This window comes from Lutjanus erythropterus, chromosome 13, assembly GCF_056507025.1.
Source record: "Lutjanus erythropterus isolate fLutEry1 chromosome 13, fLutEry1.hap2, whole genome shotgun sequence".
In the NCBI taxonomy this organism is placed as follows: domain Eukaryota; kingdom Metazoa; phylum Chordata; class Actinopteri; order Lutjaniformes; family Lutjanidae; genus Lutjanus; species Lutjanus erythropterus.
The window spans coordinates 37992844-38006915 of record NC_139329.1 but is presented as its reverse complement, the minus strand read 5'-3'; the positions used below and the strand labels follow the sequence as shown (position 1 = coordinate 38006915).

Genomic DNA, 14072 nt, shown 5'->3' with positions numbered 1-14072 from the left:
GCACATTTAAAACCTCAACACATCTGATTGGATTATAAATGGATTTTTATCTTCATCATTTATTCTTTATTCAGATTGATAAACTGCAGGTTGTCAGAGATCAGCTGTTCTTCTCTGGTCTCAGCTCTGAAGTCCAACCCCTCCCATCTGACACATCTGGACCTGAGTCAGAACTGGGACCTGCAGGATTCAGGAGTGAAGCTTCTGTCAGCTGGACTGGAGAGTCCACACTGTCGACTGAAGACTCTGAGGTCAGTTCATGTATTTTGCTCTTGTACAGTGTATATCTACCAAAATGAAATCCACAAGAGAAGTTTTAAATTTCCTTCAGTTCTCTTGTTTTCTGGGTTTGTTTCAGCACAAATCACAACAGCTCTTTTTTAAAGTTTGTCAGTCTGAACAGTTTATCTGTGAATTTAGTCTGAAGTCAAACTGGATTCATGTTATTAAGGAAACTGTAGGATTTATCCTTCAATGTGCTGCCAAATTAAATCAACATTTATCATTTTTGTTCCATGTGAGACATCAAGAAATCAAAAAAGTCAAACAAGTTCAACACATGTTCAGGAATGTCTTTTTATACAAAACCTTCACAACACAGTATTTTCATTCATTCATTCATCCTTTATTTTAACTTGGAAATACATTGAGGTAGAGACTCATTTTCAATGTTGCAGAGTAAAATAAAAAATAAAAGCGCTTAGACACAGAAAACACCAAAGAGAAACTTACATAAAAGTGACAACAAGAAGTAAAAAACAATAAAAAATAAAAGCACTTTAGAGAAGAAAGAAGAAAGCAGTTTTCATTGGTAGAGAAGTCAGCAGCTTGGAAACATGATATTTAAAGGTGAACTTTTCATGGATCCAAATACCAAAGTACTTCTACTCTGTGAGCCTTTCAATATTTGTACCATTGTTGGTGGAGAAGATGAGGCTGTCAAGGTTGATATTTTTTGATGTGCTGAACAACATGAATTTAGATTTGTCTGCATTGAGAAGCAGTTTATTATTACTGAGAGCAACTTGTAGATGAGAAAAGCAGTGTTGGAGGGAATTTATGTCAGAGTGTGCATCATTCACAATACAGAACAAAATGGTGTCATCTGCATAAAGATGAATATTCCAGCCAGTGACAGCTGAGGTCATATCATTGATATAAAGTGTGAACAGGACAGACCCCAGGATTGAGCCTTGACTGAAAGCTTCAAAATATGTGTAATGTGGCCGACCACAACTGGAGCAGCAAGTTTAAAAAAGTCAAGAATCAATTTCTGATGAAACCAGAGGCTTGACCTATTCTGTCTTCTATATTTTTTTAAAGGTTCATGCTTATTAACAGGGCGGCCCTGTAGCTCAGTTGGTAGAGCGTCTGCCTCATGTATGGAGGCTTTTAGTCCTCTGCAGCAGCTGCTGGTTCAACTCCTGCCTGCAGCCCTTTGCTGCATGTCATCCCCTCTCTCTCTACCCCCTTTCCTGTCTGCTCTTCAGCTGTCCTGTCCAATAAAGACAAAAAGACCAAAACATAACTTTAAAAAAAGCTGCAAAGTGAAAGTAACAACATGTCTGATTTGATGATTATTCCAGACTGGTCTGAGATCAGCAGCATGTTATTAATGTGTGTTGACATGAATAGGTGTGTGAATGTTGTGCTGACATTTGGATGATGTGTGTAGAAGGCTGACATTATGATGATCCACAATAACACAATGACAAAGTCACTCTGCTCATTTTAGAGAAAAGTTCATTGATTAGGACGTAGTAATGTTGAGCTGCACATTTAAAACCTCAACACATCTGATTGGATTATAAATGGATTTTTATCTTCATCATTTATTCTTTATTCAGATTGAAGCGCTGCAGTTTGTCGGAGATCAGCTGTGCTTCTCTGGCCTCAGCTCTGAAGTCCAACCCCTCCCATCTGACAGATCTGGACCTGAGCTACAACAACCTGCAGGATTCAGGAGTGAAGCTTCTGACAGCTGGACTGGAGAGTCCACACTGTCGACTGAAGACTCTGGGGTCAGTTCATGTTTTCTTAAATGTGAGACATATAATAAACATAAAAAAAATAAAAAGTTCAACACATTTCTGCTGATGTGATGGAAAATAATTAATATCCTGTGAGTCGTTCTGATGAGAAACTTTCTGAAAATAATGAGTTAGTTTAGTTTGTATTTAAAGTCCATGTATGACAGAGACTGTAGCTCTTTCAAATAAAGACACAAAAATTAATAATCAAAATAAATCTGTATGTCACAGCAACACTTTGAAACTGAGGTCCAATATTTGACGTGGTGTGGAAATGATAATGATTAGACGAGTGATCTGAATGAATGAATTAAATAATCTTTTATTTTCATATCTGCTCATTCTCATGACTCCAGATGGGATTATTTAGACACATTAACTCCAAATAAAACATTCCAGCATGTCGTCCATCATCATCATCAAGCAGCACAAAACAACAGCATCATCCATCCATCTTCAACCATTTATCTAAAATCGGGTCTTGGGGGTAACAGTTCCAGCAGGGACCCCAGACGTCCGTCTCTGACTGGAGGATCCTGAGGCGTTTCCAGGCCTGGACAGAGCTATAATCCGTCCACCTGGTCCTCCTCTCAGCTGGATCAACATCATTCCAATATAAATTATAATCTTCACTCAAATATCAGTCAAGGCGCGATCAGACAGTACAAACACACAAACACAAAAACAACAGACACTCTGTATTTGATCCAGTTCATGAACAGATAATCCATAGTTCATATTAATATACATTAAATTCTGATGAATTTATCTGTCATGTTACTTTTCTCCTTTGTTCTCATGCTTCAAAAAGAAACTCAGAAAATACAAAAACATGATCAAACACATATTCAGTTAAAGCTCCTTTCTCCAAAACTATCAAATCAAAATCAGGAGCATGAATTTTTTCAAACAATATTTCTCTCAAATTATGGTATAAGAGACAGAACAGAATCAAATGAATTTCATCCTCCACCTCATTCAGCTCACAACAGTCACAGATTCTTTCTTCTTCTTCTTCTCTTCCAGCTCTGTATCTTCCTGTTTCAACATGTAGTGGTAATATATCACATCTAAACTGCTCACACTCAGCTCTGATGTTAGAACAAATTACAATGAACATATTTTTCACACCTGTAGACTTTCTTGAATGAACAATAAGATGTCAGTTGAGGCTTTTTCCAGATTTCCTCTGACCATGATTGTATTCATTTATTCTGAGTTCGGTATTTAAACTCCTCCAACTGAACCTTTGCTCTTTGGAAATAATTCACCTCAAATCCACCCTCTTCTAATATGTCATAGACTTGTGATGCCCGTTTCCCCCCAACAGACAGATCCAGTGAAATATTTCTCTGTCCACTCTGTTAGATGGTAAACCCAGCAGTCTGTCCCACAGACTCACCATGCTGGCTTTCCATCTAACTTCACAGAGGTCCCACCCCACATCTCCATGAGCTGCCGACTCAGCTGCAGACCTGTGGAGCCCCAGAAAGAATCCACCTGCTCTGTTGTGGACATGTCCACTTTACTGCAAGTTTTTATAAGCCCATATTCCTGACACATAATCTAACATATGACATAGACATGTTTGATGTGTAGAATAATCCAGACCTTTCATTAACTTAGTTTAACAAATCACAGCTCTCAGTGCCCGACCTGCAGAGTCTGCTAGAGCTGATGTACCATGTAGAAAAAAACACACTGTCATCAAGAAAAAACCAAGATACTTATATTTATCTGTAAATTCAAGTTGTTCCTCATCAAGGTAAAACTGTAAAGTTCTCCTTCCTCCACCTGGTTTTTCAAAGTCCATTACTGGTGTTTTCTTTCTCCAGTTTTTACACTGTTCAGCAACACATGACAACATCATTCAGAAATCTTCCTCATTTTCTGACATCAAAATAAAATCATCCACATACAAAAGAATATGTACAAGTACACGGCCACATAAAGGCCTTTTCCTCTGTGCTTTATCTCTCTCACCAAATCATGAATAAAAACAGTGAGAGGATGTCCCCTTGACTGACAGCAGAGGAAAACCATCCTGTAAGATATTCAGTCACCTTTACACCTGCAGCAGGTGACCCATATAAAGACTGAACAGCTTATTTGGTAAAGATTCAATTTTAGGAGCTCATGATCAACAAAATCAAAGGCCTTTTGAAAATCAATAAAGCAGGTGAATGTGGACTGATTGTATTTCAATCTATTCTGAAGCTCAGTACATACTGTACTGATATGATCTATACAGACTCTTCCCTTCCACAAACTGTTTTTCTCCTCTGTTTTCTTCTAAAAACTGTACTCATCTGAGACTTCCGGTATGGCGTAGGAGCAAACGGCAGCAAAAAACAGCGGCTCCCAGACGGCGTTATTTCCCCCTAAAAAATACTGGATAATCACGCAGAAAAGATATCAATGTAGCATGACAGGGGGAAAGAAAAGACAGACCAGACAGAATTCACAAAGAAACCCAGGAAAAGACGATAACTTGCCGTCAGAAAGTGAGGATACAGCTAACGTTAGCATACTAGTTGAGCAAGAGGCTATGGAGGCTATTCAAACAAAGATAATTGCTGAGATACAGGCGGTTACTGTGGATGTGAAAAAAGACCTGAACGAGGCAATAGGGACACTCAAGAGCGAGCTGGTGGACTTCCGAGGAGAAATGTGTACGAAACTAAACGGCATTTCATCTGAGTTAAAAGAAATAACGGATAGAGTTGAGGCAACGGAGCAGAGAGTGGCTGACATGGAGGAAAGTCACGCCGAGCATGCGGAGTTGTTAACGTACACACTTGAACTCCAAAAATCCATTCAAGCTCAGTTAACGGACCTAGAGGCTCGTTCCCGGAGGAATAACATCCGTATCTACGGTATTGCAGAGGGGGCCGAGGGGGACAACATGAAAACTTTTCTGGAGCAGTTTCTCAAGAATGAACTCACTCTCACCACCCCCCTCGGTATTCAACGCTGCCACCGATCACTGGGACCCAGACCACCGCAAGATTCCAATCCCAGGTCCGTGCTTGTATATTTCCTGGAGTATACAACCAAAGAGCAGGTACTCCGCTCCGCTTGGAGAAAAAAGGAAATTTACTACAATGGAAAACGAGTGTTTTTTGAGCAGGACTACCCCACAGAAATACACGTGAAAAGAAAGGCATACACCTTCATCAGAAAAGCTCTCAAGGAGAAGGGCATCCGTTTCCAGATGCTTTACCCAGCGAAATTCAGAGTGTTTTTCGACACGGGGCCAATTATCTATAACACTGTGGAGGAGACGACTGATGACCTGAGGAAGAGGGGACTTATCCCGGACGGACATGGAGCAGACCCCCCCGCGCAGAGCGCACCCCCGAAGAGATCAAAACAAACTCCGTGGGAAACAGCGGGCCCGAACTCACGCCGACAGCAGGAGGTCTGCCTCAAACATATTCAGGACAAACTGAAGGGGTTTCGTCGCAATGAGGAGGCTTCATGAAAGGTTTTGGTATCGTGAATAACTGAGTAACCTGTAGAAACTGGTAAGACTATTACATCCAACACCACACCAGACTGTATAGCATGATCAGGTTTGTTTCTCTATTATAAACCTTTGCCAGTTAAATTGACTGTATGTCTGGGAGCCAATGTTTACTTTTCTACGTGCACTGCTCTGATGTTATCCTGTCAGAGAGAGCGGGTGACACGGGGAGGGGCACCTTCTAGGTTAAGGGACTCCCCTCCCAAATTAGAAGTTGAAACTACACTTCTAGGATGGAAGTTACGAATGTTCATTATGTATGTTAGGTTCATATGTTACGTTCTACTTTTGTACATAGACAGATGTTTTGTTGTTCTGGTCATCTATGGACGTTTGACTATTAGGGTAAACCTGTTTTTTTTCCAACAATTGAAACGCATCATCAAGAGTACAGAGTGATCACTCTTAATGTTAATGGGCTAAATAATCCCATCAAGAGGAGTAAGGCCATTGCCAAAATGAAAAGGGAGAAGCAAGATATAATCTTCTGGCAAGAGACTCACCTTACAAATATTGAACATGGGAAACTGTGCAAAATGGGATTTAAGAATTCATTTTACTCCTCATTTGAGAAAGGAAGTGCAAGAGGTGTAGCAATATTAATTTCGAACAGAGTAAATTTCCAGTTTTCTTCACAAATTACAGATAAAGAAGGGCGTTACTTATTGGTTAAAGGTTTAATCGATAATAAAGAAGTAACATTATTTAATTTTTATAGACCACCAGGAACTAATAAAGGACTTATTAAAAAGGTATTTAACATGATCGCTACAGAAACATCAGGTGTGCTGATAAGCGCAGGTGACTGGAATATTAATTTACACCCCACCTTAGACTCTACAAGTAGAACAAAAAATATAAAACCTGAAGCATTGTACACCAAAAAAATGCTTAAAGAAATAAGCATGTTGGATGTATGGCGTGAATTACATCCGACTGATAAATGTTTTACTTTCTTCTCCCACTCACATTGTATGTATTCAAGAATTGATTATTTTTTTATGTTTAAAACTGACATGCATAGGATTTTAAAATGTGACATAGGGGTAAGAGATATTTCAGATCATGCCGGGGTATATTTGACACTGCATTTAGATAACAGACCTAAAGAGACCCTGTGGAGACTAAATACTAGCCTCTTAAATGACTCCCAGTGTCGAAAATATATAGAGAAAGAATTTGAAGAGTATATGTTGTTTAATGATAACGAGATGGTGTCTCCCAGTACACTATGGGATGCGGCCAAATCAGTTGTCAGAGGCAAACTAATAATGTGGTCAGCACGTAAGAAGAAAGAAAAAGAGAAACAAATTAATGATCTGACTGCAAAATTAAAATCCCTGGAAACCAGACACATGAAGAATAATGATAATGATGTCCTAAACCAAATCAGAGACACAAAACAAACTCTGAATAACATATACGAAAATCAAATGGAAAAAAGACTTAAATTTATTAAACAATCATTCTATGAAAATGGCCCTAAATCTAAAAAATTGCTTGCGTGGAAGATACGCAAACAATTGGCAGAGAGATTTATTCACAAAATTAAAGACCCATGGACTGATAGAATGTGTCACGAACTGGAGGATATTCAAAACACATTTGAAACTTATTATAAGAATTTATATTCGCAACCCCAGGCAGCTGAATCAGTAGCTGTGTCAGATTTTTTATCATCTTTAGATTTACCATCGGTGGGAACAGAGCAAAATAAAATAATGACCCAAGACATTACGGATGAAGAAATTAATAGAGCCATATCAAGATTGAAAACAGGTAAAATGCCAGGAGCTGATGGCTATCCAGCGGCATGGTATAAAACCTTTCGAAAAATCCTTATACCGATACTCAAAAAATGCTTTAATTATGTCCTGAGGGGCGGGGAGACACCGCCTTCCTGGATGCAAGCTATAATTTCAGTGATCCCCAAACCAGGTAAGGACAAGACACAATGTAGCTCGTATAGACCCATATCAGTGCTAAACATGGATTGCAGATTATATGCATCAATACTAGCAAAAAGGATGGAGGACATTGTCCCAGATTTGATAGACCCAGATCAGACTGGCTTTGTGAAGCACAGGCAAACTCAAGACAACGTGCAACGAGCTCTCCACCTTATTAATCGGATGAGAAGTAGTGACAGGGAATCTATAGCCATTAGCCTTGATGCTGAAAAGGCTTTTGATTCTGTTCGTTGGAAATATTTGTATTTGGTTCTTAGACGTTTCGGCTTCAATGATCAGGTAATTGGGTGTTTGAACTCCCTATACTGCTCTCCCACAGCCAGAATAAAAATTAATGGGTCTCTGTCTAATACAATATCTCTTGAGAGGGGTTGTCGTCAGGGGTGCCCCCTTAGCCCTACACTTTTTGCTCTTTTTATTGAGCCATTGGCTCAGGCGATAAGAGAGGATAAGGACATAACTGGTGTACTGATTGGAAACACACAATATAAAATTTGTTTATATGCGGACGATATTCTTATGACCCTTAGCAACCCCAAAGTAAGTCTCCCTAAATTGTTACGTCTACTTGAAAAATTTGGCTCATACTCTGGCTATAAACTAAATTTACATAAAACCCAAACTCTAACCTATAATCTGAATCCACATGAAAATATTTATACAACATGTAAATTTAAACTGACAAATAATATTATGAAATACCTTGGAGTACGAATACCAAAGGACTTAACTACCATTTATGACTACAACTATATCTCTATAACAGCTGACATCAAGACAGACTTAAACCGCTGGTCCTTACTACCGACAAATATGTACAACCGGATAGACATTGTTAAGATGAACGTGCTGCCCCGCCTCCTGTACCTCTTCCAATCGTTGCCAATTGAGATACCACCAAAGCAATTTAATGAATGGAATAGGATGATATCTACTTTTATTTGGGCAAAACAAAGACCGCGGATTAGATTTCAGACACTACAGTTGCCAAAAGATAAAGGTGGCAGGGCTCTACCCTGTCTGGAGGATTATTACAGAGCGGCACAGTTGCGCTTCCTGGTTGGTTGGTGTGATCCGGAATGTGATGCAAAATGGAAAGAATTAGAACAAAGTTTTATATGTGAACCTCTCCCATCTGTGTTGGGAGACAAAACTCTCTTGAAAAAGTACTTATCGACAGATAAATTAACTAATTTGATTATAAACCCTTTAAACATATGGTACAAAATTCTTAAAGACTCTAAATCTGAAAGAAATGCACGTCTATTACGCTGGGTAGCATTCGATACAGATTTCACGCCAGCCAAACTGGACAGCAGATTTACATATTGGACAAATCTAGGTATTACCTCTTACTGTACAGTTTCTACTGATACTGTCTTGGTCTCTTTTGATTACCTCAGGAAAAAACACAATTTGGAAAAACAGGATCTCTTCAGATATTTTCAATTGAGAGATTATTTTAATAAAAACATCAAAACAATTGGAGAAGAAGGAATGAACCTGATAGAGATATTTGCTAAAGCCTATAAAGGAAATTTGAGCAGAAAACTGATCTCCAGGATTTATTTAGCTTTACAGAAGGACAGAGGTTTCTCCACAATGTATATTAAATCAAGGTGGGAAAAAGAAGCTAACACGCAGATATCTGAAGATGATTGGTTAAATATCTGTAAGACAATGTCCACTACTTCTAGCTCAGATCTGTGGAGGGAATTCATCTGGAAAAATACCCTAAGATTCTTTATAACTCCCAGAATTAAAAGTTTACAGACCAATAATCCAGTTCAGGGACGATGTTGGAGAGGGTGTGGTAATGTGTCAGCTGGCCATTGTCACATATTCTGGGAATGTCCCATAATTTCACCTTATTGGGAAAACATTATAGCAGCAATCAATTCAATAATCAATTTGCAGCTGGGCGTCAGTTTCGGTGTTGTATATTTGGGAAATATACCAACTGAGATAAATAAACAAGACAGATATCTATTACAAATATTATTGGCTAGTAGCAAAAAGGCAATAACCAGGAATTGGCTGAACAAGGAGTGTCCAACAATTTCAGACTGGACAGGAATAGTTGAAGAAATCTATAACATGGAAAGGTTGACGTTTTCCCTGAGATACAATACCGAAAAAGGTGACCAATACTGGAAAAAATGGAGGAATTACATAGATGAGAGGTAATTGCATACTCTGTGTGGGAAAACCTGTAGTTTTATTTTATTTGATTGTTTTTATTTTTATTATTATTACTGTATTTTTCCCCTGAGCCATGAGCCACTGTGGACTGAGAAAGACTGGAGAACTATGGGTGCCTTAGCCCCTAGACATGATTCACTAACCTGATGTCTGCCAGCCCGTTGTTAACATGTCATTGTATTTTGCTATGGATGACCCTGTCTATTGTACCTTTGTTGTGTGTATATTTATATGTTTGTCCTGTTTTTTCTATTGGAAAAAATCAATAAAAAGAAAGTTTAAAAAAAAAAAAAAAAAAAAAAAACTGTACTCATCTATTCTTTAAAATTGAGGAAAACAGTTTATATTCAGTAATCAATAAACTAATGTCACGTAGTTTAATTACACCTTCGGATTTTAGAACAGGAGTTATAATTGATCTGAACCAAATGGAGGGAACAATATTATAATCAAAGCATGTTTTCAGTGGATGGTACAATGAACCAAACATTTCTGGAGATTTCAGCACTTCATTAGTCAACTCATCTTTACTGTAAACTTTCTAAACCTTCAGAGTGTCAGTGACTTTTTGAACTTCTTCTCCACACAGCTCTCTGTTTAAAAATCCATCACTATCATCCTTTTTTATATTCCCTCTTCTTTTGGCATATATATTCATAAAATTCATGCTCCAAGTTTTCAGATTGTCCTGAGAAGAGATGTGAAAAAGTTCCCTCCCATTCCTTTAATATTGTATCCAAGTCTGATGATATTTTTCCATCACATCAGACATGCATAGGAATCTTTTAAACGTGTTTTTGGCCCAAATTGTTTATTTCACTACAAAAACGTTTTGTATTCTTTGTTTGTATTTGCTCCAAATATAACGTTTGTCTTCTCTGACATCTTTGTTTAAAGAGCTTTACTTTTTTGTCAAAAATATATGATTTATTTTAGTAAATTATCTGACGCTGCTTCCTTAAACTGTGATCTTTATGTTTGAAAAAAGATAATCAGCGCTGTACATGTCTGATCATAAATCATCTCTTTATTCCAATAAGGTTTATTCTGTCTTGATTTCCTAAATTCTGTTGCACTAATGCACAAAACTCATTACACCATTTATCCTCATCCTCTTGTGATTTTCTTGTATTTTCTTAGTAAGTTTCATCACAGCTGTAGAACTCATGTCTGATTCTAAGAAGGTATCTGGCTCAGGTTTTTTTTCACTCTGTTTTCTGTTTAGCTGCAAAATATATTTTTTTGAAACTGGAACATTTTCTAACCAACACTAAAGTTCATCCACAGTGATGAATGATCTGCTGATCAATAATGATTGATCAATAATGATCAGCTGTCACATTAAATAAGGTTCTATCCTCAACCACCTGTGAGACGAGCAACACCTTCAGTTCTAAGCAGTTTTCTAGACATTCAGATGGAGTTACCATGTAATTAACCACAGCTTTTCTTTTTGCTGACTCTGATGTAAAATGATCACATGGAGGATTTATCCTTCCATTAAGAACAAACATCCTGGAATCTCTTAAAAATTCTTGAAATGTTTCTGTGTGTTTATGAACATGATGATCAGTTGCAGCTCACTGGAGAATAGAGTTTATATCAGGGATAAAATCTTCCATATTACCAAATATTACCATTTAAATCTCCACAAATATAAATTTCATCTTCTTCTGAGAGATGATAAATCTGACTGAACAGTTGATAAAACAGATGATGCATCTCTTCATCAGGCAGAATTTTCAAGAAAATATAACAAAACAAAACACAGATACCTTCAGTTGAAATAAAAGGCCTTTAATACCATCAAGCTTTTCTCTCATTTCAGTCTTATATGTTTGAATCAGTTTGACCTCACTAACAACCCCACACCCCCCGATGCTCGAAATGCTTTCATGTGTTTTTCTATTTAGACCAAAACCATAAATGTTCCTCCAACTCAGTGAAGATGAGTCTCATTTAAGGAAACAGTGTCCTCATTAATTGATTATAGAATGGATATTCTGAGTTCATGATTTTCTGATGTCCATCCATTAATATTCCAGTGTAGAAACATGTTCATGTAGGCTGTGTGTGTATGATGATCCTCATGTGTTCTCACAGTTCTCTCATTCCACCTGTTGTGGTTCTCCTGAGCTTCTCTCCCCTCACAGTCATTTGGTCTCTCTAAGGAACCCGGAGCCTCAGTCCCGGGATGCTGCCCTTGGTTCTTCCGTCTGTCTTGGTCTCCTCTCTCTTTCTCTCCGTGTCTCTCAGTTATTGTGATCTTCCCTCCTGCTCCAAACCTTCTGTCTTTCAGTGATGCCTCGATCATTTCTCAGCTTCATTTGGATGATGTGTGTAGAAGGCTGACATTATGATGATCCACAATAACACAATGACAAAGTCACTCTGCTCATTTTAGAGAAAAGTTCATTGATTACGACATAGTAATGTTGAGCTGCACATTTAAAACCTCAACACATCTGATTGGATTATAAATGGATTTTTATCTTCATCATTTATTCTTTATTCAGATTGAGGTGGTGCAGTTTGTCAGAGATCAGCTGTGCTTCTCTGGTCTCAGCTCTGAAGTCCAACCCCTCCCATCTGACAGATCTGGACCTGAGTGTCAACAACCTGAAGGATTCAGGAGTGAAGCTTCTGTCAGCTGGACTGGAGAGTCCACACTGTCGACTGAAGACTCTGGGGTCAGTTCACTGTTGTAGATCCAATATGTTTAATAAACAGTTGAACATAATTCATGTTCACACATATCTTCCATCCATAAAGATATAAATTTCATTTTGTTTATATTTTCATGTTTCTTGAACTAAATTTAGTCGTCAGTCACAAAAGACTTTTGTTTCTTAAAGAAACTGGTTGGTTGTTAAAGTGAATTAATGTTAATTTTTGGTAAATGGTCACATCTGGATACAGAAGATCATCTGAAATCGTATTTGTTTTAATTCCATCAAGTTTACTTCAAGGAGGAATATTTCTTTCAACCTTTTTTTAAAAATAATGTCTGATCATTGATATTGATCCTTCAGAACGAGCACAAACATGTAAACATGAAGCGATATTTTAATCTGCTCTTTCTGCCGTCTCTCATCTCATTACTGCTGTTTTACACAAACACAGCTGTTAGCACAGCTGTTAGCTTGGCTATTAGCATGGCTGTTTGCTCGGCTGTTAGCTCGAGTGTTAGCACAGCTGCTAGCTTGAGTGTTTGCTCGGCTGTTAGCTCGAGTGTTAGCATGGATGTTAGCTCGGCTGTTAGTACAGCTGTTAGCTCGAGTATTAGCACGGCTGTTTTCTCGGCTGTTAGCTCAAGTCTTAGCACGGCTGTTAGCTCTGCTGATAATGAGTTGAAATGATTACTTTCAGTTTGTCACATTTAAAATGAAAATTAAAATGAGTCAAACTGTTGTAAACTTCCTGCTGGATGAGACAAAGAGTCCCTCATCTCTCTGCAGGAAGTGAATCACATCAGCATCAGAGGGACGAGGACAGAGGACAGGATGAATGAGACTGACTGATGTCTGTCTTCTTCATTGTTTCTAAACATCTCTCAGTATTTTGATGTCAGGAATATGATTTACTTCATTAACGTGTTAGATTTCTTTCCAGTGAGATATTAATGTGTTAATATCATAAACATTACTGTTGCTCCTCCACTTATTCATTTTTAATTCTATTCTGTTACTTTTTAAATATCATATTTTCTAAATAAAAAAAAAAATTAACAATGGAAAAGTACAAAAAAGCACAAACGTAAACATGAAGTGATATTTTAATCTGCTGTGTCTGCCGTCTCTCATCTCATCACTGCTGTTTTACACAAACACAGCTCTTAGCTCAGCTGTTAGCACAGCTGTTAGCTCGAGTATTAGCACGGCTGTTAGCTCGAGTGTTAGCATGGATGTTAGCACGGCTGTTACCTCAAATATTAGCATGGCTGTTAGCTCAGCTATTAGCATGGCTGTTTGCTCGGCTGTTAGCTCGAGTGTTAGCACGGCTGTTTGCTCAGCTGTTAGCTCAGCTGTTAGCTCGGCTGTTAGCTTAGCTGTTAGCACGGCTGATAGTGATTCTAAATGATTCCAATCAAATCTGTCTGTTCACTGTCAAAGTGTTTAACTTAGTTTGTTACATTTAAAATGAAAATTTAAATGAGTCAAACTGTTGTAAACTTCCTGCTGGATGAGACAAAGAGTCCCTCGTCTCTCTGCAGGAAGTGAATCACATCAGCATCAGAGGGACGAGGACAGAGGACAGGATGAATGAGACTGACTGATGTCTGTCTTCTTCATTGTTTCTAAACATCTCTCAGTATTTTGATGTCAGGAATATGATTTACTTCAT

At 38.1% G+C, this 14072-nt stretch overlaps 1 protein-coding gene across 1 annotated transcript in view; it reads left to right on the top strand.

Annotated features, from left to right (window-relative positions):
• The window catches only part of LOC146317094 (protein NLRC3-like), a 47987-nt gene that overhangs the window by 12659 nt on the left and 21256 nt on the right, over positions 1-14072 (top strand). The window contains exons 6-8 of the mRNA XM_084733636.1: positions 75-251; positions 1848-2021; positions 12245-12418. Coding sequence (XP_084589762.1) covers positions 75-251; positions 1848-2021; positions 12245-12418 — 525 coding nt within the window. The remainder of the gene's footprint in view (positions 1-74; positions 252-1847; positions 2022-12244; positions 12419-14072) is intronic.